The sequence below is a fragment of the Dermochelys coriacea genome, chromosome 9, assembly GCF_009764565.3.
Source record: "Dermochelys coriacea isolate rDerCor1 chromosome 9, rDerCor1.pri.v4, whole genome shotgun sequence".
In the NCBI taxonomy this organism is placed as follows: domain Eukaryota; kingdom Metazoa; phylum Chordata; order Testudines; family Dermochelyidae; genus Dermochelys; species Dermochelys coriacea.
In genome coordinates this window covers 66,347,201-66,369,734 of record NC_050076.1, presented here as the reverse complement: position 1 = coordinate 66,369,734, position 22,534 = coordinate 66,347,201, and the positions used below count along the sequence as shown (strand labels likewise).

The 22,534-nt window shown below is 46.0% G+C and overlaps 1 protein-coding gene across 1 annotated transcript; it reads left to right on the top strand.

Annotated features, from left to right (window-relative positions):
• The first annotated feature begins 1,070 nt into the window (after positions 1-1,070).
• Positions 1,071-21,401, top strand: TNMD (tenomodulin). Its single transcript, XM_038417042.2, has 7 exons — positions 1,071-1,206; positions 1,355-1,489; positions 11,399-11,539; positions 13,034-13,135; positions 15,413-15,566; positions 18,373-18,545; positions 20,815-21,401. Exons 1-7 carry the CDS (start codon positions 1,159-1,161, stop codon positions 21,022-21,024), a joined length of 963 nt encoding a protein of 320 aa, XP_038272970.1. The 5' UTR covers positions 1,071-1,158; the 3' UTR covers positions 21,025-21,401.
• Positions 21,402-22,534: the final 1,133 nt, after the last annotated feature.

The window sequence follows — 22,534 nt, the reverse complement described above, 5'->3', positions numbered from 1 at the left end:
CACCTCCTGCTTCACTGAAGATATCCCAGAATGCATCCTGCTGTGAGATCACACCAAGCGCGGATTCAATAAGTCTGTTGGGGTACGTGAGGTCACATGCTGGGCCACATTCTGGGAACAAGGACGTGTCAAGAAGATTTCACAGAGGAAGATACGACTTCAAAAAAAGGTAGTTAAACCTTGTTTCTATACTGAATGCCCCGAAGCCTGGGGACTTGTGGGGAGTGAGGCTATTGGTGCATTTTGCCAGGCTTACCTCCATTTTCATGTTTGCATTACAGTTTAGCATTCAGTGCCTGGTTGAAGCAGGTGCCCTTTAAAGTCAATGGAGCTCCGTTTATTTACACCAGAGTTGAATTTGACCTAGTGCTTCCAGACGAAGGATCTAGGAGGGACAGAGTGCTACTCTAGTGTCCTAGACGCTGTAGTCGTTCCACTCGGGGGCTCCAAAGCAACCGGCAGACAGATATCAGCAAGGGCACCCACATTTCATCTCCCAGCTCCACAGCCACAGCAAAGGGCCAAGGGGCTGCTTCTAAAGTGCCCTTAATAAACACACATGCAGCTAGCAAGGGCTACGGTACCTCACCGCCAGCTCTGATCCAGAGCCCCACCGGCTGGCCCTGACTGGTCTAGTTAAGCAGCTCACAGAAGACCCAGGTGTCAGGAGGGAGAGTTAGAACGGGGTGAGGGTGGGGGGCAACATTAGATTTACTGAAAAAGCTGATGTGAGGCACAGCTGGAAAGGTGAAACAAAGGAGGAAAGATGGGGGGTGATAGGGCAGAACTCTTTGGCTGCCCAGTTTTAGTAAGCATATAAAATGCTTATCCATTGCCTCTGTAGGTACAGAGTGAAAACTGTTGTATTATAGCTCACCCTCAGTCACTTTCCCAACCCACAGGGAAATTGCTTGCACCTCATACACCTCAACACCAGCATGAATGCAATAGGCACACACACACATATACACACTTTGACTGGTGCATTATAGACTCCTGTAGTAAAGCAGGCTTCAGCATGACATATTGGAGTCATTGTAGCACAGAGTTTCTTCTCACTGGCATGTGCACTCCTGATCATTTGTAACTCCACCTCAGCAGTGGTTTCTCCAACCTCTTTACACACACAGAGAGAGAAGGAAATTTTACTTAGAGACCATGGAAAAGAATTCTCAGGAGAGCCCGGAGGTCTATCACTTTCTAGATGTAAGTTAATGATTTTCTTTACCATTGTTGAATTTCCCATGTGATATTTATTACCTAGAGCATAATAGCTGTCTGATATATATGTGTATTCAACACTCCTTGGAATGATAAGCAGACCACTGGATATTGCTGTTTTGTAATTAATTAGGCAGAAGCATCTAAGACAAGAAAGAAGATCTGCAAAAGATACAAGATCTGTGGATTGCTCTTCTGTGTACTGGTGATTTTTCTTATTCTGGTATTTTTTGGTGTCAAATATTTCTGGAACCTGTCACCTAAAAAAGTAAGTAAATATTCACTGATCCAGTATTTTAGTGTGTCAATTCTACACAGTGAGATCAAGCAATCTTTCTACAATATTACATCTATCAAAACTGCTAACTGCTCACTCTAAAAATCCATACAATATTGTGATAAACATTTCTTACACTACAGAATATTCATGCTGACCTTTTTCTTTTCATTATTCAGATCTAGCCTTTAGTGTTTTTAGTGGAATATTTTCATAATTAATAATTGCACCAGATGGGATCTCGGCTATAAAGAGTTAAAATTATTTTATTTCACCAGCAGCAAATTTTATGACAAGTATGAAACTATTTTCCATTTTGTTTCAATTATCTTACCATAAACTGGTGGAAAAGTCATTATGCCACCACATAAAGAGGAGAGGAAGCCAGAATCCAGAATGATTGATTGTCATGATTTATATTTCTTACTTTAATGTGTTTGCAATGTTACGGGACAATGAGACAGACTTGCTTTCAGAGGAGTTTCTGCTAACTGGATTCGCAAAAAGAAAAGGAGTACTTGTGGCACCTTAGAGACTAACAAATTTATTAGAGCATAAGCTTTCGAAGCTCACGAAAGCTTATGCTCTAATAAATTTGTTAGTCTCTAAGGTGCCACAAGTACTCCTTTTCTTTTTGCGAATACAGACTAACACGGCTGCTACTCTGAAACCTGCTAACTGGATTGTGTTCATTTATTTTCAGTTCCTCAGCCTGTAGTCCTCTTATCCCCATTGTGCATATCTAGAGTAGCACCAAGGTAGATTGAAATAAAACCACATCAAGGGCCAAAGTGTAACTCTGCTGACTCCACTGCTTCAATATTTCTTGGTTCCTTGGGGGAATTCCACTTTTATAGGATCATTATCCTTAGACACATATTTCCTGTTTGATGAGATATTCAAATAGCAGCGATTAGAAAGGCATGAATTTTGGAGCCAAACTACATGTGATAGGCTGGCTACCTTCCCCTCCAAACCTGATCCTCCTCCTGCACCATTTTCCTACCCCACCAGTTAGGAGCATAACAACTAACACACCATCACAGGTCTCTGTGGTCCATAGAGTCCATTATCCTATCTACAATAGTGGTCAATGCCAGGTGCTTTAGATGAAGATCTGCATCATGGAGCACTCCAGATGGTGACCAGTTTATACCCTGAAGCACAAAGACTGCAGATCTTATGATTTTTAATAACACTTTTATTAGTTTTATAATATGCAAAATACAAAACTATAGAGGCAGGAATGTTATTATATGTGTGCATTAGACACCTCTTTGAAGGGGAATTGCAACATGTTTGATGGGCATTAAGATTTACAGTAAGGGGAAGTCCTTCTTTTTATTCTAGCTAGTCTATGGCCCCGATTCAGGCCTCTCACATCTTAAGCAAGATTGCTAACCTCTAAGCCAACAAGCTGCTTGTGCTTTATCCTTGCCCCTTGTGGGGAGGAGTTTCTATATTAGATATTCTCTCAAAATTGGATAGGTACCATAGCTTGCAAGACTGCTCCCCGGGCTCACTCACACTGAAAACCAGATTCATACTTGAACCACAAGCAGATGGGTGTCATGTGTCCCACTGAGAGGGGTTTGTCTGCCAGGCACAAGCCCTGACCTCAGACGTTGAAAAGACACCACTTATCACAACCCACGTAAACACCTAGCAAGGAATGTAAACCCCGAAGCAAGAACACAGACCTCGGTACCAACCAGCCGCTTTGTGCCTGGTCCTTGCCTTCCCCTGTCTCTTAGCCCCCTCCCACCAGGATTCTGTTTGCAGATAAAGTCCCAGTACAGACAGCCTGGGGTTGGAGCTCGCTGAACCAGCTAGCAGGAGCTGCTGTCTTGAGTACAATGTGGGAAACCTGGGTCATGGGCTAGAAGTCCAGCTCTCTCAGACTCACCCTGTGGGCAAGATTCACCTCAGCACAGAGGGCCTGTGCAAGACCTAGGCACTGCTTGAGCCGCCCTTCAGTCCTTGCCCCGGGGCTGAAGGGGGATTGCAGTAGTACCTACACAGACCTTGCACCCGCTGCGCAGGGCTGAATTTCACTGTGCACAGTAAGGGGCGGTGAGAGGAGGTTCAGTCGGGGGATGGAAGGGGCTTGATGGGAGGAACTTTTGTGATCTGGCTCCGGTGCTGCATGTGTGGGCACTTGCAATGCTTGTGTCAGCCCAGGGCTGCCTGGAAGCCTGATCTTGCCTTTGTTACTTTACTTGACTACATCTGTTTAAAATAAGCTGCTGTGATTCAGAGCCGACATCTGGTGGAGATATTTTCATTCCAATCATCTGCGCCCATAAGCCCATTGCCAAGCAGTAGGTTTGTAACCGAGTAAGGCTGAGAGTCCTGCTATGACAGCGTTTAGTTGAGCACAGAGCTCCTGCCTGGGGACGCGTGGATCATACTTCGAACACCATCGAATTGTCTGAGCTCTGGAAGAGCTAGCCTCGGCTGCTATGCTGACCTCCAGGGAGCTACCTAGCTAGCAGTGGGCAGTCAAAGGGGCCCTGGCCTAGTCAGCCAACAATTGCCATAGCAAAGAGCACTATGAACTCATTGTGACACAGACTCCAGCAGAGACATAGAGGGGGCGGGTTGCACCACACTTAGGTCAGGGCCCACTCCCTCCTGCAAGCTAGGGCTGTCCCGAGGATTGTCCTAATTTGTGCCCATATTTCAGGAGCCTTTGCGGGCTTTGCAGAGGTGCATAATCACCGGGGTACTAGTCCTCCCCAACCATGTCCCTCCCACCGCCAAATCTACCTCCTTCCTCTCCTGCCCTACCCACAACTTGCCTCTACCCTGGCCACAGCCACCCCACGCACCTGGTGCTGCGGCAAGATGGCAACCTAACTTACACCTGTCCTAGGCCCAGAGGGGCCCAAGGGCAACAATGAATAAGGCTCTTTGTCTAGCAGACGAAGGAGTGGATGAGGACTTCAACCACATCACTCATCAAAGTTCCTGACGTAGCAACTGATTTGGAGTGCAAGAGACTCCAGGTCAAGCCCCAGCAGCAATAGATTAACCTCATCCTGACACTGATTTCCAGTGGCTTAGATGTGACAGTTTGGTGAAGTGCAGAAAGGACTCTGTTAATCATGTAAAGGCCTGGAGAACAATAGACCTACATGTGTAGTAGTACTAGAGGCCCCATCCCTGGAGATGCGTGCCCAGTGCAGCTCTCTCTCTACAGGGATGGGTCTGGCTGACACAGGTCCAATAAAAGATATGACCTCATCTACCTGGTCTCTCCACAGATCCAAAAGGCATTGGTCAAGAAAAACTCCCCTTTAAACACACCTAGCTTTACAGTGTGAAGACCATTTTTTCAAAGCACAATGCACTTTTAAACTGTCAAACAGTCCAGGCCCCAAGTGTGATCGTTCTATTCAGATAGGAAGTGTCCCACTTCCTGAAAGTTTATTTTCTTATCATCAAAAAGAAATAAAAGCCACACACACATCTCCAAGCTGCTGCTGGGACCTCACAGAGTCTCTACTGTTCCTCTAGTTACACAAAGCTTGCCAGCCACACAATGGGAGCACAAGCTGTTAACCCTTTCAGGAAAGGTCTTCACCATGCTTAAATGAAAGCTTACAGGGGACAGACTGTGCAGTATAAACATCACTACTGTATCTCACAGCTACCGCTGCACAGAGAGGCGGGGTAAAGCAAAAGTAAGGGCGCAATGTTACCCAAATGCATAAACGGCCAAGCCGCCTCGGATGGAAATATTACTTACAAACATCTAGGAGACTAAATAATAAAAAAATAAGGAAATTACAAAGTGCTCAGGAGGAGCCATTTAACATTACAATGGAGAGTCAAAAAGAAAACATTTATAGCAAGAAAGACAAAAGACCCCGGTCTTTTAATTTTTAAAACAGAAGTGGCCAGCAAAGAAAAGGAATGTTATGTTTGTGACCTTTGGGCTTCATTGTAATGTAAAATGAAAGCCTGAAAAGTTTGGGGGGAGTTTCCTGCTTGTTTTAATGTTAGAAATATCAGCTCTTGATTTTGAGTTTGCAGGAGGACTCGAGAACAATCCTCAATTGAAGGGGGACGCATTTTTTAATCTTTTGCAAAGAAAGATTTTTTTTCCCAATGATTTGGTAGATGTTGAAGTAACATGTGTGTTAACAAAAGCAAAGCAGATTTAAACAGTCTGACCAAACATCCTTTCTCCTTTCAACTGCTCTGATTCCAGTCTCTAGTGATCTCACGAGACAACTCTTTCTCCAGCAGTCCATCGAGTCTTCCAGGAAAATCAGGATACGCAAAGGTTGAATTTCTAATGTTAAAAAAAAAAATCAAGAATAACAAAACCCATCTAAAAAAAAAAAGCCCTTTTGAGTCTCTTCATGGGACTTTAAGAAGTAAAAAGTAGCAACAAACCAATTTTTCCCTTTGCAATTTTCCTTTGGAGCCATGCACTCCACCATCATACATTAACACTGAAATAAACTGAACCTGCCATTTAGTAGCATTACATCGACAAAACAAAGATGACAAGATAACAAACCAAAGTGATTATCACAGTGCGGAGAGCTGGTTCCGCATACAAATTCTGAGATGACTCTCAAAACTATCAGTATCTCTTTAGCCCAATTAAAAATTTCACAACTCTCCAAATAATATGCAGCTAAGCCAAGCCTCCGAATGGGTTACTTGGCCAAACTCACAGGAAAAATCATTCCCCTGAAATAGAAGGGGATTCTAAAGTAAGTCTACAATATGGTTTCAGATTCTTTCGTGGATGATTTAAAGCACAGCCCGTACTTTGCCTCTCTGAGCAGGCAGCCTTCCAACATTTTCTAGCCTTTAACCTAATTTTTCCATACAGTAAAATCTAACAGCAGGTATATTTTAAAAAATTCTGAATCTACTATCGAGAGATGCTCATGATTGTCAGGGAGACACCGAACATTATAAATGCATTTTAATTTTTAAAGTGAGAGGCAGCCTGGTTAGAGCATTGGACTGGGACTGAGGATAGCTGGTTCTATTCCCTGCTCTGCCACTGGTTGCCTGGGTGACCTTGGGCAGGTCACTTTACTGCCTTGTGCGTCAGTTTCCCCATATGAAAAACGGCAATAATGATACTGACCACCTTTGTAAAGGGCTTTGACCCTACAGACAAAAAGCACAATATAAGAGTTAGGTGTTATTATTAATAAAAACCCTTTTCCTGCCTCTCTGCACAGTCAGGCTGCCCGGGTTTAGGATTTGACTCCATGAGGATTACACAAGCTTCTGTTTATCCACAGAATGAGTACAACCCAGTGCAAGCTCCCACCATCTCCACCCAGTCTTTGGCCTCTGCTGAGAATGCCAACAGAATGCCAGATCCTCCCAACTGTGTGTGGACATGTTTCTCCTGGGAATTGGATGGAGACCCTCCAATCTCACTTCATACAGGCCACTGGCCAGCCACAGGGTGGTGAAGACTGGCTGCAACTTGTCAGTCTGTGGGGGAGGAGCTGTGCAGCCAACTGCCAGACCCCTGAGCCAGCTTTCTGTCATTCCTAAGAAAGGATAGAGAGCTCCAGAAAGGCACCTGAACAGCAGCCCTGGAGACGCAAGTGCTACTTTTATCCAGAGAGGACATTCCACAGGGGCAGCAGTGAAAGTTCCTCAGATTCCACCCCACACCCCCTGTGCCACTGACCTGCCCTAGAAGGGCTTTCTGCAGGGATAAGAGGGCATTTGCCTCCCCAAACCATGCAGCCCTCCGCCTTGCTGCTTAATTAGAGAACAGATTGCGTTCAGGCACCGGGAATACTGTCTTTTCCCCTCTTGGCTCTTCAGGGGTTTCTGTGCCCTTTGCTTGAGGACTCTCTTTAGAGAGACACTGTTTTATCCTTGAAGGAGAATCTCGAAGACAACTCACCTGCTTTAACTGCTCCAGGAAGATCATTTGTACGCTTCAAATAGCATCTTCTACTATTCAGCCCTTAAGAGTCAGACAACAACAGAGACAAGAGGGCTGCCAAAAGCTGGCAACAGCAGCAACAGGTACCTGTGAAGAGTAATACAGATTGTATCAGAGATACACATCCAATGAGGTGAGCTGTAGCTCACGAAAGCTTATGCTCAAATAAATTTGTAAAAAGAAAAGGAGTACTTGTGGCACCTTAGAGACTCTAAGGTGCCACAAGTACTCCTTTTCTTTTTGCGAATACAGACTAACACGGCTGCTACTCTGAAATAAATTTGTTAGTCTCTAAGGTGCCACAAGTCCTCCTTTTCTTTTTATTAACTCTCTGTTCGCCCATTTCAGCACAGGGAGAGTACAAGGCATGTAACATACTGTTATGCTAGAAAGAGTTCATAACTGCCTTCTATAGACCATCACAGACCTTTCTACACCCTTCTTTCAGGCTAAAAGAAAAAAGCAATTAAGCCCCTTTATATGGAGTGATAACTGGAGACAATAGATATGACTGCCCCAGGGAATGCAAAGTCTGAACAGCCTAAGCCATGTGGGCTGTGGGGTTTCCACAGGATTAACTGCAAACCCAAGGGCTAGGGGGTTGCTTTTGTGTGAGAGGCAAGAAGCCAGCAGACACAGCCAGAGATGCAGTGGTGAGCATGGCTCAGAAAGAGAGCAGAGACAGAACTCCTTGGGGCACAGGACAGGCTTGGAAATTGTGACAAAGGCAACTGCCTGCTGCAGTTTGCTCCTGATGTGTTCAGGGCTACAGGACTGAGAGCATGTGCTCTGTAAATAAATAGGATTGCACCACAGAACATACCTGTTGCATATCATCCATTTCTCCTTCTGGCGGAAACAAACCCACAAGGCCCCAATATTGGCTAACTGCTTGACCAAAGGGACAACAGTACAGTGCCCATTCCTCCAAACCTCACGCATGTCATTGGCCCTACTTATTAAGATTCTTGTACCCCATTATCTAGTGCACACCCTTAGCTATGGGATCATCACCATGACACCTCCACCTAAGATTCCATGCCCACAGTGCCAGGGTTTCATCGTCTTCCTTATGGCTGGACAGAGGACAGACAGACACAACAGGAGCTGGCAAGGATTCTGCAGGCTTGGATGGAGCTTACACACCATTTAAAGAGGAACAAGATGAAAAGGACATCCTGCCCCTGGAAAGGCCAAGCACACACAGAGCAGGGCTTCCCTCAGCTAAAGTAATGGGGTAAAGTGGGACTGGCTACAGGCGAGTCCAAGGCAAAGGGCTAAGGTATAGCCAGCTTCAGGCACCTTCTGAGGAGAAGGAAGGAGACTCAGCTCTGGCCTTCTTCCTAGAGATCTTTCTACTCTGACCCCTTCCCCCAGACTCACCCCCACTCCAGTTTGTCCTTCCTATATAGCACTGCACCTCCCTCATTTTCAGGGGTAGCTGAACCTCCATCCCAGCATGCTGGGGGTAAGGGAGGGAGGTAAGCAGAGAGAGAGGATGAAATGATCTTGCCCAGCCCTGCTGTTCTGCAAATCCCTACACTCAGGGCAGGCAGCTGTGGTTAGGGTGACCAGATAGCAAGTGTGAAAAATCAGGATGGGGGTAGGCGGTAATAGGTGCCTATATAAGAAAAAGCCCCCAAAATTGGGACTGTCCCTATAAAATTGGGACATCTGGTCACCCTAGCTGTGGTCCCGCCACCAGCCAGAGTGAAAGGGCTGCCTACCTCTATGGCCGGTCACAAGGCATTTGCTGCTATTTAACAGTCTACTGTCTGCAGTGGAAGGGCTCAGCTTTAACAGTTGGTTGGGGGGGGGGGGGAGGCTATTGAACTCCTGCTTCTGGGCCCACACCAGAGGGAACCTTCCTAGCACAGAGCTGAGCCCAAGGGTTGGGAAGGAGCATCTCTTGTTACTTGGCATTGGCAGTGCCCCCTCTGATTGATACAGCATTGGTATCAACGGGCCCTTGAGGAAGCTGTCGCAAGTCTTACTCAATCTGCATGATGCAGGACCTTGAGGCACAGGTGGGCTACATGTTCTCTATGTGTGCAACCTCAGTTGTGCCAGGGGGATGGAGTCCCCTTGGGAGCACAGGGCCTGGACTGGCAAGTTTGCTAAATCATCCCTTAATCCACCACTGACTTGAGAGTGAGAGGACTGAAGTGGAAAAGTGTGTGGGAAGGGGAGGTTTTATCCCAGCTCCTAAACCCTGTCTACATTAGCACACCCATTGTCAGCCAGGAGTAGGCTATCTAGGCATAGTGTTGAGAATGGGTTAGACTTGTCTACACTAGCACCTGAACAGTCAACATTAGGTAAAGAATGTACTGTACTTGTCTACATTCAAAATGCAAGCGTTGCACCACTGTAGCACTTCAGTGTAGACACGATCTACCCCCACATGAGGGGTTCACCTATCGGTGTAGGTAATCCACCTCCACGAGAGGCACTAGCAAGGTCAACAGAAGAATTCGTCCATCCACCTAGCACTGTCTACACTGAGGGTTAGGTCAGTTTAACTATGCTGCTCAGGGGTCTGGATTTTTCACACCGCTGAGCGATGTAGTTAAGCCAACTTTATTTTCTGGTGTAGACCAGGCCTGTGCTAGTGGAAAGAGAGTTCTAGAAGGTGTAGGGAGTCCCCTAGTGGGGACTGGAGTGAATAATGAATCTAGCATTACACCCGGAGCCAATGGGGACACCATGGAATTACTTTAGTTATAGATAAAATCTGCCTGTCCCACAACATCATTATATAAAATACATGTGCAGCAACAACAAACAGAACCAATATCAACAAGTCCTTCCTCACCCACCCAGCCCATTAACCTTCATCATTCCCCTCCCATTAATCTACTTACCTGACTTTCCCATCTTCTCAGAGGCTCAGAAGAATAACTAGGCCTGCAGGTCACCTGATTCCAGCTGTGTTGGAAAAAGGTATATTCTAGAGCCAGATGCCTCTGACTGAAGGTGTCTGACAGAATTAAAAGGCTATTTTGTGAGCTCCTGTTTCACCTCTCTTATTATACAAGAACAGGGTAACATTCAATCAAATTAAAAGGCTGCAGATTTAAAACTACTACACTAAATTTCTCTCTCAAACAGTGCAGAGTTGACCTGTGAAACTCACTGCCACAAGATCCTACTGAAGCCAAGAGCTTAGCAGGTTAAAAATACAACCATACACTGATACAAAGAATGAAAACATCCACTCTTACATGAGATAAAATTTACAAAATAAGAGATATAAACCCTTCAGACAAGAGCCAACTGCTAACTAAGGGAGTTAGTGAGAAACTTTCCCTCTGGATAGGTTACTCTAAATTGTCCATTTGCACCTTTCTCCAAAGCAGCAGGTTCTGGCCTATTGTGAGTTAAAGGATACTAGACTAGTCAGGTCTGGCAATTCCTAGTAACTTTGGAGAGCTTGAAATCCAGATCTGGATTCAGTTTTTGCAAGTAATCTTTATCTGTGTATTGGGCCAAACCAAAACCCCAGGTTTGGGATGTTCAAAATCCAGGTCAACACTTTGTGGGATGATTATGTTTGAAGTACACCCATTACTAACACATGAATGGCCTGAAGGTCTGATCCTGACTTCCTGGCTCGTGTTAAAGGCCTTCTATCTATCTTCAGTTTTTCTGTAACATCTGTCACCACTGTATGCAAGCATGGAGGTTTAAGGTATTTTGCCAGGACTGGAGTGTAGGATTGAGCCCAAGGTGAGCAGAGCAGCTGTAAAAGCAACCAGCAGATACTAGAAAGCAGAGACAATCCCTGCTCCAAAGCTCTGGCCGTTTGGCATTGGTGCTTATGAACTTTTATAACCCTCTGCAGAAACTGTGGTACAAAACCAGCGTAACACAACAGAGGTTTTTTAATTGCTAAATCAACAAAAAATAAAACATTGGGATGGACCTGACTGCCTCTGCTTATATTTCTTGTCTCCCAGATATATGATCTGGAGCACACGTTCTTTAGCCATGGGGAGAAAAAGAAGATTCTGATGGAGATAGATCCTCTAACCAGAACAGAGACATTCAGATCTGGAAATGGCAGTCAGGAAATTTTAGAAATACATGACTTTAAAAATGTAAGTATGCCCGTTTTTCTAAACCTTCTACAATGAGGCAACCAGATGGTCATGACACAGTGGCGGTTTTATCTGTAGGCTCCTCAGGGAGTGACTTAAGGGCATTATTACCATCAGATGGGCTTTCAGGGGCCTGCGGTTTCAGTCCAGTTTCTTGTAGGAAAGTATCAATATCATAACTGGCCCCACTGTTCATAGTCACAGCAAAGACACCCAGTGTGGAGGGGGAAAACTTACTGCTATCTATGCTGAAGCCACTTCACACTAGGTATTTTCTTCTCTGATCAGTTCTCTTATGTTAAGCAAGGATAAGACTGGACAAATAGTTGGATAGGACACCTCCACAAATAAGAGTTGGGAGCTAGAGAATTTTCGCTGAGGATCTCCAAGTATTTTGCAATAACTGAACAATAACCCCCAGAGGTAAATACAATTACCTCCATTAGACAAATAGGAAAACTGAAGCATAGACAGGTTAAGTGACTTGTCCAACACTGCCCCGCATATCAGTGGCAAAGCCAGAAATAGAATCCAGGTCTTCTGATTCCCACTTCTGCCTGTACTTTAACCACTAGACCATGCTCTCCCATATATTAACTATCACACCCTATCCAAATTCTTAGTCCTATTGTTCCACCCTTTTGAATTCCCTCTGCAGTTCCATTGCAGAGTTAGTCTTCACTTACCCTATGCAAGCTTGACTTCACTGTAGCTAATAATGTGCTTAAAATTAAGCACGTGATTAAGATCTTTGTTGGATTAGGACTCAGGGAGACCAAGTCCTAAACACTGTTGTGTAATGCTGCTCGAGTTAGCCCCATTTCATTGGCTGAGTGAGTGATGCCGCTCCACAGCGTGCTTTGGAGATCCTTCAGAAGGAAAGATGCTATTCTCCCATACACTCTCAGGGGCATTTAATACTGGAGCTCTTCACTGTGGGGATGGTGATGTTCCATGAAAACCTGGTTTGAAAACAAGATCTAGTCATTGGAGTTATCCTTGCAAATGAATGTGACTGTAGTAAATCTACAAAAAAATGGCATGTTTGTCTGTCAGGAGAGCATTAAAACCTCATGACAAGATAATAAGATCAATTTGAAACCTAATTATAATTCCTAGGGAAATGCTCTGTTCAGTGACATGTCCTGAAATCTTCATCTAATCATGTAGCAAGAGTTAAAGGCTGAAGATTCATATATTCAGAATGTCCAGATTATACTTTATTCATTTATTTGTGATGACTAAAGCATGTAATAATTACAAAGAAATGGGTATCAGGACCGTGTTTTATTAATCCATTCCTTTAGCTATTTGTAAATAGCACCATTCTCCAAACCCTTTAGGAGATCTTTTTAGTACATCTTAGCACCATTGCTGAAGAGAGTTTGCACAAAAACTAACAAAAAACATAACTAAACTGTGATCCAGTGAGATTCTCTTTGTGCTGCTATTTAAACTTTCACATATCACTTGCCTGGTTGTTGTTGCTTTTAGGGAATAACCGGCATCTTTTTTGGAGGACTTCAAAAATGCTTCATCAAAACTCAGATTAAAGTAATACCTGAAACTACAGAGGCTGAGATACAGGAACCTGAGGTATGTAAATAAAATAATAAAATAAAATAAAAATCTGCATAAACCACCCCATGTGGAGCTGACTTTGCTAGTTTCATCTAGGAATCAGAGCATGTTCTCATTGGAATTCCATCTGCTCCGTCCTTCACTGACAGTTTGCTACTATGGAAGAATGAGCATTGCGATGGTTTCATAAAATTATCCTGTTTCAGAGGATTGTTGGTAAAAATGACAATTCAAAGAGACAGGATCAGACAGAAAACAGACAAAATCCAATCAGTACAATACCAAGAATCAAAAACAATAATCCTGTTGTAGTTAAAAGGCCACACGGCAGCTCAGGATTAGCAGACTCTAGAAGTCAGTCTAATGAGTTCTCCCAGAAAGATCTGCCTAGTTCTCTGTGAGAGAATTATGCAAAGGTCATTAAATAACAAGAGCAGCCACATTTAGGCAATAGTGAATCAGTAAGGCCCTGATTCAGGAAAGTACTTATGCATGTACTTAAATCCCATTGTAGCCAACAGAATTTAATCATGTGCTTAAATTACACATGTACAGAAGGGCTTTCCTGATTCAGGGCCTAAATTCTGGGTGGCATTCTCCCTTTGAGTTTTCAATCACAGATTCTTTGGATATTTCGTGAGAATCTAGTAGAGCTTTTGGGTCATCAAATAACTATGATTTTTTAATCTTTACCAAAACAGTATTTCCCAGAATAGAGAAGAGAAAGGGAAAACCCAGTGTGATAAACTAAGATTTAAGATCTAGTAATTTCTTTCTGTGCATGGCTGCATAGCTAAGAAAAACACACACTTGGATACTCTGATCAGCAATCATTTCTCTCCTCCATCCAATAATAAATAGATGGTGGTTAAAGCAGATCAAAATCTGAAGGGGAGCTTAGCCTCTTTGAGGGCTGTTGTCATGGGGTTTGGTGTACTTTAGCAATGGTAAATAATAAATAGCATGCCAGCATTCTGCATACATGTGGGCATTTAGTAAATAGCTTGATGCAATCCAATGCAATACTCTTTTCTATAGCCTCGTTCATAAAATTTGCATGCCAAAATACAGTACAGAATAATGTAATAGGAGAGACATCTGGTATAAATGACAGAAAACAATTGTGCAAAGGCATCTTGTGAGGAATAAATGAAAGTGGTTGAGCACAAAATCAGTAACAGAAGGAGAGAGAATTTAAGAGGAATGAACAAGGGAGAAAGGAGATGTTTTAATCTGAATTTGAAAGGAGTTGGAGAATTGATGAATCAGGGAATACAGAAGGCTGTTCCAAATGGCGGTAGTTGCAGAGGAGAAGGCTCTTGAAGCAAGACTGGGTACGTCTACACTGCAATCAGAGGTGTGATGTGACTGCAGCACATGTAGACATACCCAAGGCAGCTTTGATCTACCAAGTTCTAATAACAACAGTGGATCTGCAGCAACACAAGTGGCAGCATGGGTTGTATGAGCCCATCTGGGAACCTGGGCATGGAGCGGCTAACCCATACTGCCACAGTTTTACTGCTAGTATTATTGGAGCAAGCTACCTCCAGTCTAGCTCGGATATGTGTACACATGCTGCAGTCTCACCTCTGACTGCAGCGTAGACATACCCACTAAGTGACTGTAGAGAAAGGAGAACTAGTGTTAGGCTTAGTTCTGTTGGCTAGGAGCATGAAAAAAACCACATCCCCTAGCCGGCAAAGCATTTGTGGCATAGGCAAGCCCTCAGATAAGCAAAGGAACTGCAGGAAGCATAGAAAGAGACAAGGTCCCTGATTATTCTGCTATCACGTCCACAAGTGTAAACCAAGAGTAACTCCATTAAAATCAATGGGGCTTACTCCATGGGGCCATGTCTACAGTACACATGCTACAGCTATGCAGCTGTAGTGTAGGCGCTTCCTGCATTGACGGAAGGGGGTTTTCTGGCGATGTAGGTAATCCACCACCCCAAGTGGCAGTAGGTAGGTTGATGGAAGAATTCTTCCAGCATCTACGCTGGGGGTTAAGTCAGTTTAACTATGGCACTCAGGGGTGTGAATTTTTCACACTCCTGAGAAACTCAGCTCAGTTGGTCATAATTTTAAGTGTACACCAGGGCTAGAGGTCAGAACTGGGGCCATAAACCTGTAAGGCAAAATCCATGGAGCTTTAAAAACAGGGAGTGTATGTTTTGCACTGTTTTAACAAGTCATGTCTTTAGCAAAGGAATCTGAGGAGGGGTAGAAGCTGTGGAAGGTGGTGGGGTCTATGCCAGCACACCAAGGTGACACTTCATTCTTCTTTCAGGGAGATGAAGTGATGACAACCTACTTTGAGCAATCCATGGTCTGGATTCCAGAGGAAAAACCTATTGACAACAAAGAATTCCTAAAGAGCTCCAAAATTTTTGACATCTGCAAAAATGTGACCATACACTGGATCCACCCAACTCTGATCGCAGGTAAAATTGCCTTTTCCCTCACTCCTGCAGACTCCCACAAGAGATGCCATGTGTTAACCAACCCACATCTCCGGGAACAGCTTTGCAGTCAAATGAACAGTTCCCATTTTAATCTCTGAAATCTTGTATGCTGCAAGCTGGCCCAGAACAAGTTTCCAAAGTTGAGTTATAAATCAGAGAAATGAATGTGGACAGATCCTTTACTACTACCACAAGAAAACAACCCATGTAATATAACTAGCTAGGCTTTTTCCCTGCAAAAAGTCAATCTGTCCTTCATTATCAGCCCTCAGTCAGCCTGCCCTCTGTCACAGGAATAAAGAGACACATTTATTTGGCACCTGAAAGGAAGTCAACAGTGTCTAGAACAGATGAATGAAAACCAAGACAACTAAATTCTGTCACTGATTCACTGCATGACCTCAGGCAAGTTATTTAGCCTCTTGGTGTCTCTTTCCCCATCCGTAAAGAGGTGATAATAACAACACTTAGCTTTCTAAGGCAGCGTGGAGAGGCTGTGATGAGAGGTACGAGAGTAACAGCAAATACTGTTCTATTACTGAAGAGAGAACTGTGACTGTTGTGTGTGGAGTAATAACTGTCAAGCGTGTGGAGGTCAGGTAGAAAGGCAACTGCTCTGTTGTGAAGCTCAGTTAAAGGGGAGGATCAGATAGTTGGAGTCTCCTGCTTTCACCAGAACTCCACCCTCAGGCAGGGGTAGTGGAACCAAAGTGCACTTGGGGGGACAAGGCTCCCGCAATGGAAACATCGAGAGGATGACTTACGTTTCCGCCTCTGCAACAAGCAAGTTGGTGGACGTGCTCAGGTGAGGCTGGGCTCCGGGGCTGCTGGGGAAGGAGGCGAGAGGGCGACCCTTGGGGCTGGAGAGGCTGCCATGGCATTGGGGAGCAGGTGGGGAGCAGGATGATCAGGCCAAGTTTCAGTAATTCCCCCTATGCAGACCCCACATCCCGTTCCCCTCCTATCCTTTACACCCCAACTGCCCCTCCCCCCATGCAAACCACCCACCCCAATCCCCTCCTATCCCTGACACTGGACTGCCCCTCCCCCCATGCAGATTCCCCATCCCGCTCCCCTCCTACCCGACACCCTGACTGCCCCTCCCCCATGCAAACCATCTACCGTGCTCCCCTCCTATCCCTGACACCCTTACTGCCTCTCCCCCACCCTGCTCCCCTCCTACCCCGATACCCCAACTGTCCTTCTTCTGCCCCGCTGCCCCCGCCTCCCTCTGCTCCCAATGCAGAACGCCCACCCCGATGTCCTCCTGCTGCCCCTGACTCTCCTCTTCCCCAGCCCCGGTCAAAGCAGCTTCCACTGCCTCTGCCCACATGCCAGCTGCCTGCAGCATGTAGAGTGCTAAGCTAAAAGCATTGCAGCATCAGACCAAATTCTGATTGGCTGAACGTTCCGCAAGGGGGCACCCTGCACGATTAAGCCTCTTGTGGGTTTCAGAGTAGCAGCCGTGTTAGTCTGTATTCACAAAAAGAAAAGGAGTACTTGTGGCACCTTAGACACTAACAAATTTATTTGAGCATAAGCTTTCGTGAGCTACAGCTCACTTCATCGGATGCATTCTTGTGGGTGTCACTCACAAGACAGGCTGGTGCCATTGTGGGACTGTGAAGGAACAATGTCAAACCAGAGAGATCTGCATTTGTGCCCAACAGAACCTGTCCATGGGCAGGATCTCCTGTGACTTGCTTTGAAAATATATCAGTTTGTAAGGGCTGGCAGACCAGACACTCTGTGCCATGGGCCAGTGTCTGATTCCATTAAGGCCTGTGACTATATAACGCTCTTCTCTCCACGCACACACCTGCAGCATCCTCCAGAGTAACAGTAAGCTAGTGGGATGGCTCAGCAGACAACACCCAGGTGCAGTCAGCACGTTCTGTGACCCCAGTGTGGAGCCTTCTCTTCCCTAGCATTCGCTTCTCTCTCTTTCCTAAAAGAATGAGGAGTCCTTGTGGCACCTTAGAAATTAACACATTTATTTGAGCATAAGCTTTCGTGGGCTAAATCCTACTTCATCAGATGCATGCAGTGGAAAATACAGTAGGAAGATATATAAACACACAGAGAACATGAAAAAATGGGTGTTGCCATACACACTATAACGAGAGTCAATTTACAGCCCTTCTTCCAAACACCTGTGCAAAGGAAGGGGGAAGGTGAGCTGAAATGAACCCCTTTTCACTGATCCTTCTCACAGCAACACTGCAGGCATTTTTTGGCTTGCTTTCCAGTTTGTATAACGTGGAGCTGTCCGTGTGTTGTGCACAGAGAGCCGGATATACATAAGGAAGTAATTCTTCACCCAATGGACAGTCAACGTGTGGAACTCATTGCCAGGGGATGTTGTGAAGGTCAAAAGTATAACGGGGTTAAAAAAAAGAATTAGATATATTTATAGAAGATAGGTCCATCAACGGCTATTAGCCAAGATGGTCAGGAACACAACCGCATGCGCTGGGTGTCTCTAGGCCTCCGACTAGCAGAAGCTGGGACTGGACAACAGTGGATGGATCACTTGATAAATTGTCCTGTTCTGTCCATTCCCTCTGAAGCATCAGGCACCAGTCAGAAGACAGGACACTGGGCTCAATGGACCATTGCTCTGACCCAACGTTCTTACAATGTTGGGCATGGTTTAATGCTGTTTTGGGTTTAGTGGGGCCTTGTGCCATATTATGCTAGAGGTGAGCATACCACCTGCAACTTTTGTCCCTGCAATCTCTCCAGGACAGTTGTTTGTAATGATTGTTTCCACTGTTCCTCTTAGCTCCTGAGCTGCATGACTTCGAAGATGGAGGGGAAGATGATGTCCAGTTCCTTGTGACCAAACAAAATGGGGATGAAAGACAAAATGAGCACCATGTGGATAAGGATGCAAGGCCAGGAACCAAACGCCGGGCCCGACAGCTAACTGAAGAGGATCTTCCCGTAAATGACTATGTGAGTCCTTGGGAATAATTATTGGTCAACTGTCAATATTTCACTCTCAGGCTGAACTTCAACAGCAGGAACACTCTCAAGCTACATCATCTGGCCTACCTGATCACCTTTTTCTGACCTCTGTCTGCCCCTGACATGTGACTCTTAGCCACCTTAGAGGGTATTAAAGCACTGCATTAAAACAAGAATCCCAGTAAATGATGATGACATTAGAATGGCGTGAAACGGTCATGCCAATTAGGGGGTTTGTTTGAGCTAATGCCCATAGTGTCCCCAAAACATGGTTAACTCATAGCACAGCATAACAGCTGCAATCCTTCTTCATAATAGGAGAGGCCATGGTTCTTTGGTTGTACTGTCACATTTGACCTACCTATGGAGAACTAGGGCAGATTCATAGATTCAAAGTACTAAGGTCAGAAGGGATCATTATGATCATCTAGTCTGACCTTAATGGTCCCTTCTGACCTTAGTATCTATGATAACATGGTCTAGTGGGCAGGGCACTGGCCTGGGACTCGGAAGACCTGGCTCAACCACAGACTCGCTGTGTGACCTTCGGGGAGTTCAGTAACCAACTTGTGCCTCAGTTTCCTGGCTCTAAAATGAGGATATGCTTCCTTACCTCCCAGGGATGCCGTGAGGCTAAAACCCATTCGCAACTGCAGAGTGCTCAGATATTAGTGATGAGGGCTGAGAAAGTACCAAACTCAACAGAAAATGGTGCACTACAAACGGCAATTTCAATCAAGGCAAAGACTTGGTGGGCCACTCAAATTCCAGAATAGTCACCTCCAAATGTTCGCCTTGACTCTGTTAATTATGTGCTGTGCTCATGCCCTCCTCTATGGAGCCATGTTATGACTATCCCCCAAGCAGCAGCATTACCACCTGCTTCTCTTCTCTAGAATTACCCAGTTCTAGTGAATAACTCAGGTAACCACTGGGTGACTTTACTAGATTCTCACTGGATCTTGTGTGGACAACAAAACCAATATAGCAATGTATAGCATCAAAGTGCTGTACACATATTAATTAATCCTCACTGCATCCCCATAAGTGAGGGAAATATTATTAGTCACATTTTGCAGCTGGGGAAACTGAAGCACAGAGCAGTTAAATGGTTTGCCCAGCGAGTCGGAGACAGGATTGCAGCTGAGAGATCCCTGGCTCTCAGTCTTGTGCTCAGACTATGAAGCAGCAGCATTTCTAAGACAAGCTGGCCGTCTTGCTTTGGGTCCTGTTCCTTTTAGGGCCAAAGAGAACCAGATGAAATAAGAACTGATTCAAACCTCTATCCAAACCTGGAACCATGCCCAAAATGAACCTTCAGAAAACCCGGATTGTCTTGGTCATACCTGCCTAGAGAACCAGGGAAAAGGCTGTTCCCACTGTGCTCCAGGCACTGGAATCCATGAGCGCTTTAGTCCAGAAGGGTTCGGTTAGCTTAGATATAGCATCCGAACTTTGGGGTGCTGTCCCGAACCTCTGACCCAACACTAGTTCCTTTGCCAGCCAGCAGACTGCTCAGAATTGCTGTCAGATCTCAGGGGTTTCCCAATATTCAGAGCCCCTCCCCTGAATTTAAGTACTACTGAATGGGCCCTCTTCCCCTTGTCACTCCCGTACTATGACCATCCCAACCCACACTCTGCCCCCTTCCCCAGTCCCTCATGGCTCTGCCTCTCTTCCCATTCCCAAGCTCCCAGTGCTTCTGCTCCTCTCCTCACAGGACCGTCAGGGACTTAGTGGCTTTCCCCAGCCTGCTGCTTCTCTGCTCTCCCTCCTGGTACCCTCTGCTGCTTCCCCACAGCAGGCCCATTGGAAAGAAGGAGCAGAAGCACTTCTTGGAGCATGGCCCCCTCTTGGAGAGCAGGGAGCGTGAAGCTGGCAACAGGAGGACTGGGAAGGAAAGGAATGGGAGGAGGCCGGGGTGAACCACCAGCCAACAAGCAGAAAGTGAGGTCCAGAGTTCAGATTAGTCAGATGCCATCACGAGTGTCCAGGGGCTGAGCTCTGAGCTGGGAGAGATCTGGCTTGGCCTCTCCAGCCCTGCTGCTCCTGGAGCCTGGCTGTGCTCCACTGGACTGGGGTATAGGTCCTGGGTTCATCTGACGGTGGCATTCGTGGCAGCATAAGCATCCCCCAAGCGTTCGTGGGGGCTAGTACCCCGGCGGCGCAGCAGCAGCTCCCCATAACTGCACCCAGGTTTGTGCTCTGCCCCGGCACTTTCTCCCTCCCACCCTCTCCTGGTTGTTTTCTCTTCCAGACGGAGAACGGACTTGAGTTCCACCCCTTGTGGGATGAACGAGGCTACTGCTGTGCTCAGTGTCGCCGCGCCAACCGATACTGCCAGCGGGTATGCGAGCCTCTGCTGGGCTATTACCCCTATCCCTACTGCTATCAGGGAGGAAGGGTTATCTGCCGAATCATCATGCCATGCAACTGGTGGGTGGCACGCATGTTAGGGAGAGTGTAGGGCTTCACAACCGCTGAAGCAATGGAACTATAACCAATGTATGCCCTGGCTGTATAGAGGGACCCTATTGTACGCTGCCGCTCAGCTAGCCTCCCTGTATTACAAGCCTGTAAAATGCAGGCTGTTAACTCCTTGATTCCTGCTGCATGCTCCAGCCACCTCTGGCTGAGCACATCACCTGTGCTGCTGTTCTGTTCTATTCCATATCGCGCTGGTCCCTGCAGCATCCAAGCGCCCACTGAGCACAGCCGGTGCGGCCTAATGTTCCCTTGCTTGCGGTGAAGAGTTCATGGACAGCATGCAAAGGATGAATGGACAGGATTGTATCTGTGTTTAGTCCTAAGAAATGAGCCAAACAATAAACGTTTTCTATGAGCAATTGCAAAGGAAAGTCATTTAGACTCAGGCTGTGCTGCTTAGTGGGTCTGACAAGTGAGCTCACTGTGCAGCTCCAGAGCCAGCTAACACGTGGAGCTCAGGTTGCAGGCCCCTCGCTGGGCTCAGCTAGCTACGATCGTACAAAGGCGAGTGAGGGTTACAGCACAGTGTCCGTATCACTGTTTGTGCGAGATCGCATACAGATTGACGATACCGACCCGGCCATTCCCTCAGCACTTCTCTAGAGACAGAAACCCTCCCAGGACTCCCTGGGCACTTAGTTCATCAGAAATCCAGGTGCTGGGGGGGTCGCATGCTGGCACTCTTCCCTCTGAGTCAGCATCTCAGTGCAATGCTAAGGGCTGTTGGGCTGCGGTAAATGCCTTCATCTGGCTGAGATATTGGAACAGGCATCTGTCCCATTTGTAGTCATTAAAATAGCCATGACACTTCTCACAATTCCTGGCCAGTTTCCTGCTTGTGCAATTGCATTCTGCCGTCTCACATTCCCCCTGCCTTTCCAGCTGAACACAGTAGTCTTCACTTCCATTCCTAAGGAAAAAACTGCCCTCACATGCCGGTTACTGCATATTTATCCACTCTGGGGGCTGTACACTTTCCTCCAAAGCATCTGCTGCCTGCCACAGGTCATGAGGCTAGATGGACCATGGATCTGACCAGGATGTAAATTCCTACATTCTTATTTAAAAAACGTTGTGCAGCATCGCTGGTGCAGAATGACTGCCTCCCTCCACAGCCCAGGTGCCTGTGAAGCCTAGAAAGAGCGCAGGGTACAGGTGCTACAGTAGCCATATCACTGGCCTACACCACAAGCAGGTGCACAAGGAGGAATCACACTGCATAGGGAAGCCAGACACAAGTAACTAAGTGCTTTAAACAATCAGCAGCAGGTTAGATCTGCAGAACATCTACATCTGCCAGGGCAATTACAAAGAGGGGTAACCTGAGTGCTGAGAGGTAAAGAAAAACCACTTGAAACTGCTGTCCCACCTTAAGCAGATTGTGGATGGGGGATCATGGAAGAGGCAGACAAACTTCCACACATCAGAGGCTGCAAGTTGGGCAGTACCTACTCCAAGGAAGCTCTCACTAAATGAGGGCATGGTAAGCC

Excerpts from the sequence above, each read along its gene's own strand:
- TNMD (XM_038417042.2), top strand. The coding sequence starts at position 1,159 with ATGGAAAAGAATTCTCAGGAGAGCCCGGAGGTCTATCACTTTCTAGAT. Across the intron at positions 11,540-13,033 it reads AAATACATGACTTTAAAAAT|GGAATAACCGGCATCTTTTT; the intron begins GTAAGTATGCCC and ends TGTTGCTTTTAG. Across the intron at positions 15,567-18,372 it reads CCACCCAACTCTGATCGCAG|CTCCTGAGCTGCATGACTTC; the intron begins GTAAAATTGCCT and ends TGTTCCTCTTAG.